This window comes from Antrostomus carolinensis, unplaced genomic scaffold (assembly GCF_000700745.2).
Source record: "Antrostomus carolinensis isolate BGI_N321 unplaced genomic scaffold, ASM70074v2 scaffold53991, whole genome shotgun sequence".
NCBI lineage: Eukaryota > Metazoa > Chordata > Aves > Caprimulgiformes > Caprimulgidae > Antrostomus > Antrostomus carolinensis.
The window spans coordinates 1-5,148 of NW_010293111.1; the positions used below are offsets into that span (position 1 = coordinate 1).

General features: G+C 48.5%; 1 protein-coding gene across 1 annotated transcript; it reads left to right on the forward strand.

The window, feature by feature from the left end:
* Window positions 1-180: 180 nt before the first annotated feature.
* Window positions 181-4,364, forward strand: LOC104532061 (OTU domain-containing protein 7B-like; the record flags this gene model as incomplete). Its single annotated transcript, XM_010177152.1, has 3 exons — window positions 181-295; window positions 1,976-2,060; window positions 3,057-4,364. Coding segments are annotated over 3 exons (1,508 nt in total), but the record flags the coding sequence as incomplete, so codon positions are not given.
* Between the last annotated feature and the right edge of the window lie 784 nt (window positions 4,365-5,148).

The following is a 5,148-nucleotide window of genomic DNA, read 5'->3' on the forward strand; positions in this document are numbered from 1 at the left end:
TTCCAACCCAAACCATCCCATGTTTCTATGACCCCGAGCACTGGCAGTTGCTGTGTGATTTGGCATGACACTGGTTGCCATCAGAGCTGCTGCTGTTCTTGGTGGGTACTCAGAGCTTGTCTGCCAACGTGAAAGGTTTGTCCTTTTGGGCATTTAAAGTCCTTTGTCTCCCTGGTGCAGCTGTGATCCCCCTGACGGACTCCGAGCACAAGCTGCTCCCTGTGCACTTTGCCGTGGATCCTGGGAAGGAATGGCAGTGGGGAAAAGATGACAGTGACAACGTCAAGCTGGCCAGGTTGGTTATCTGCAGACCAGAGTGGTCACGGCTGGATGGTTCAGTGCTCTGTCCCCAGCTGGGGATTTCTTGTCTCTGGATTAACGTACTCAGGGTGTGAACCTCTTTGGTGGGGATGGAACCGCTTTTTCTCTTACTTCATTCTCTTCTGATGCCCAAATTTTGGTACATTTTGGGTAGGGTTGTGACATTTCAAGTACTTGAAGCCACACCTCAAGTACTGTGTTCAGTGTTGGACCCCTCACTCCAAGAAGGACATGGAGGTGCTGGAGCGTGTCCAGAGAAGGGTCTGGGGCACAAGTGTGCTGAGTTCCTGGCTGAGGGAACTGGGGGTGTTGAGCCTGGAGAAAAGGAGGCTGAGGGGAGACCTTCTGGCTCTGTCCAAGTCCCTGAAAGGAGGGTGCAGAGAGGTGGGGGTGGGTCTGTTCAACCAAGGACCAAGGGACAGGACAAGAGGAAATGGGCTCCAGTTGCACCAAGGATGGTTTAGGTTGGATATGAGGAAAAACTTCTCCACCCAAAGGGTGGTCAAGCATTGGAACAGGCTGCCCAGGGAGGTGGTGGAGTCACCTTCCCTGGTGGGATTTAACAGACGGGCAGACGAGGTGCTGAGGGACATGGGTTAGAGGTAGAGTTGGCAGTGTTGGGTTTATGGTTGGACTCAGTGATGTTAAAGGTCTTTTCCAACCACTACGATTCTATGATTCCATCTCATCAGCTTCATTCTCACAAGGTTAAGAGACAGTTCCTCCAAATCCTAGAGCTTCAGACTAGGGGTAGCTCAGAAATGAGACACGACGGAGGATCAGCTGTTGTATTCACACAAAAACCAAGATGTATTTTTCCATTCCTCTGTCCCCACTCGAAGATCACGAACATCTCCAAGCGTGGGCCCTGGAGCAGGGAGGACAGCTCGCAGTCAGACACTCTCTCCTATTTTTGACTCAGGCTCTGGGCGAGCCGTCTCATGGTTTGGTAGTAACCAGTTTCCTGTTATTGAGCCAGAAATCAGCAGCAGTGGGTGTAGTGGTCAGAGAGCTGGAAGCATGACTTGGCCATCATCTGACTTGGGGTTAAGAAACCTAGAAACCTCCAAGATCAAAGTATTAAAATTCACTATTAAAATTCAAATCGGAGGTTTTACTGATGCAGTATCTCATTTTGAGGGGTTTGGAGTCAGAAGAAAAGACACTGTCCCTGTGTTTTTGTGTTTTTAGTGGAAAGAATGATTTTATTTTCTTTTTAAATTTTTTTTGACAAGTGGAAATTTTTGAGAAGACATCTTTACTCTTTTCTGAAGTTGTTTTTGTGGAGAGGAGGAGAATCATTTTGAAACCAGCTCTATTTAGATCTGTGACATCTGGATTTTTGGGTTATTTGTCTCATGCACAAGTAAGATTATTGGTTGAGTTTGTTTTAATTTGTAGCAAGCTTGATTTTTGACGTTCAGGAATCTTCTTATTTATCCATTTGGGTTTTAAGTGAAAGGTTTGGAAGGCTACAAAGATGTTACCTTTGGTGTCTCTGCTGTCTCAATGCAATTTTACTTGTTGTGTTTAAACCTGCGTTTTAATATAAAGACAACAGGCTGTAAATATGAAAAAGAGAAACCTCAGTTATTAAAATGAAACTTGACTCTTAATTTATTAATTTTTTTTTAATCCTTGTTTTAAATTTCAGTGTGACGTTATCGCTGGAAGCAAAGCTGCACTTGCTGCACAGCTACATGAATGTGAAGTGGATCACGTTGCCTTGTGACATGCAGGTAAAGAGACCAGGAGGATTTTCTTTACTCTTTAATTATTTAAACCTCCCTTCTGCCGTGAAGTCATCATCTGGTTTGCTCTTCTCCTTCACCTGAGGTTGTCTCTGCCTGCAGACATTGTGGCTAACACCGCTCTGAGGAGTTAAATTACTTGGTTTTTAAGTGTGGACTTTTTTTCCTAGAGCTTTTCACGGCTGTTTTTACTCATCATACAAAGTGGAAGTGCAGCCCTCGTCCATCCCGCGGGGCAGCCTCTTGTGTAGGTGGCTGGCAGCAAAGACGAGGCTGCTTGCTCCAAAACAAACACAAACTGTTGATTTATGGCCACCAGAAGCTACCTTGAGACACACAGTTTTGACTGTAGTTTTCCTGGGACCTTTTCTTAGCAGGAAAACTCCTGTTCACCCCCCAGATCTCCGTGGCAGATGGTGGTGGCTGCCTTGACAGCGTGAAGGGGTGGGGTTTTTTTTCCCCCTTTTCTCTTTTAAGGAGAAAACTCTCCAAACTTCAATATGAGCTGTTTCAGTCTGAAACTTTCAAGGTGTCATCTCTGTAGCAAAGCTCAAAGGGTGACGTTTTGGTTCAGTGACCTCCTTACCTGCCCACGTGCTCTCAGACACTTTGCTTAGAAATACCATCACCCGTCCCCATCTCGGCTTTATCGACGTACAAACCATTGATGTGAAGGAACAGAGGATGCTGTGACCTCAGGGAAACAAGTTCCAGCTACACTTGTGGGTGACCAGAGGGGGAATTTGTTGGCCCCCTCCTCACCAGTATCACCCCCTTCTTCTTCTCTAGCTTTTCCCTTGAAACCTTTAGTAAGTGAAGACATTTATGGGTGTGCAGGACGGCTGCTGGGGACGTGTCACAGAGCATTTAAATGTTGTCCCTTCCATTCTCCAAGTACCTACTTCTCTGTTTCACCTTCAGCCTGAACATTCTTATCTGACTTTTCTTACTGGACTTTGATACGTGTGTTTTCTTTTTTTCTAGGCACCTTTGGCTCAGCCAGAATCCCCGACAGCTTCGGCGGGCGACGATGCTCGTTCAGCCGCAGAGTCAGGAGAATCAGACAAGGAGTCGGTCTGTAGCAGTTCAGCGAGTAACGGTGGCAGCAGGGGTTGCAAGGACAAAGAGAAACCAAAGAAAGACCGAGAAAAGGAGAAAGAAAAAGAGAAAAAACGAGCAGACTCAGTTGCTAATAAGCTGGGCAGCTTCGGCAAGACTTTGGGGAGCAAGCTGAAAAAGAACATGGGTGGCTTGATGCACAGCAAAACTATCAAGGGAGGTGTGAGCAACGGGCAGGGAGATACCTTGGAGAAGAAGAAGAAAGGGTCCTTGAAGTCAAGGAAAGGCAGCAAAGAGGAATCTTCCCAAGGAGACTTGTCAGCTCCTGTGGAGAAAACCTGCCCAGGTAAAGCAGCTCCCGAAAAGCCGACGGATCCCTACAAATACAGCAACGATGTCCGGCTGAGCCTGAGCATCCTCCGAGCTGCCATGCAGGGAGAGCGCAAGTTCATCTTCGCCGGCCACCTCAAAACCAGCAACCGGCACCAGTACCAGGAGGAGATGATCCAGCGGTACCTTCTGGATGCTGAGGAACGCTTCTTGGCTGAGCAGAAACAAAAGGAGGCGGAGAAAAAGGCACTGGGAAGCACTGCCCCTGCCAAGAAGCCGGAACCGGAGATGAACACCCACAAGGGCGAGGAAGTGATGCTGAACCCCGCTTACCCCCAGCCTCCCCCTGCATACGCCATCCCTACCCCAGATATGACCATCGGCCCTAAAATAGCAGCTTTTCCCTCTGGTTATTCGGGTGTTTTCACTTTTCCCAGACCCTCGGTGGTGAACAGCATGGAAGGGTCTCATCCCCCCGGCTATCCAGACAGCCGGCGGCAGGTGGCCGGAGGTTCCTGCGGCAACCTTCCTCCCTACGCCACCTTACCCAGACACTGCACCCAGGTGCGACCCAATCCCTACCAAACCAACCCTTCCCACCTGGGGAGATTTTCCCCCACGGACATGGACATCCATCCTACTTATCCATCAGAAAACGACAGCTCAACCTGCCTCCCCCCACACAGCAACGGCTACAGGGAATACCTCGAGCAGGACGGCTCGCAGAGAGGAACGCCGGCGGACAGGAATAAAAGCCGCGTTCTTTATAACGTTCAGCAGACCAAATGCAAACAACCGAACTGCAGTTTTTATGGACATCCAGAAACTGGGAATTTTTGTTCCTGTTGTTACAAAGAAGAGATGAAACGGAAAGAGCGAGAGGCTTTGGTGCATAGGTTCTGAGCGCTCTGCCCCGGCGCTGATCTTAGGACCCATGGAAGATGGGGAATGCAATAATATAGATATTTTTGGGGGGTTTTTTTAAACCCCTCCCCGCGCTTCTTTCCCTGTCTGCGGAAGGAGGGGAGTGGATGGGCTGAGAAATGGGATTTGGTTGATGTGATGGAGGTGATAAGGGAGGGAGAAGGGGTGAGAAAAACCAGCCCTCCCTCCAGCGAGAGGGAGAAGGATGCTTCTCCAGAGGTTTCTCCTAGCTGAGGGGTGAGCAGGATTAGCGGAGGGTGTGCTCAAGGGGGGGAGCACAGGGTGGGAAGCAGGGGGAGATTCTTCAAAACGATCAGATAAACCAGACCAAAGCTTTTGGAGAAGGCAAATGGGGAGCAGCACCCCAGTGGGTCCTTCCAGCTGCCCTCCCACGTCGCGAACTGCCCAGAATGGAATGAAAACACCCCAACAATTTCAGTTTGAACGTCACAAACCTTTTAATTTGAGATTTTTTTAAAAAAACCACACTGTTTTCATTTTATATTTCTTTTTGCTGGTACTGAGCGAAACTTAGTTGGAATTGGATGTTACTGAGGGGATTTTTATTTTTGGTTGAACTCTCATCAGAGCCCAGCACCATCGGATGGCTCCGAGCATCTCTTAGCAGCAGGCTCAGGGCTCTCTGCCCTTCTCCTGGGCTCAACGCTTGTTTTTAAAACATTCTTTTAATTTTTTTCTCTTGGGGTGGGTGGGAGACAGAGGGGGTGGTCACAGTGCTTGATTGGTTTTGAGTTTTTGGGGT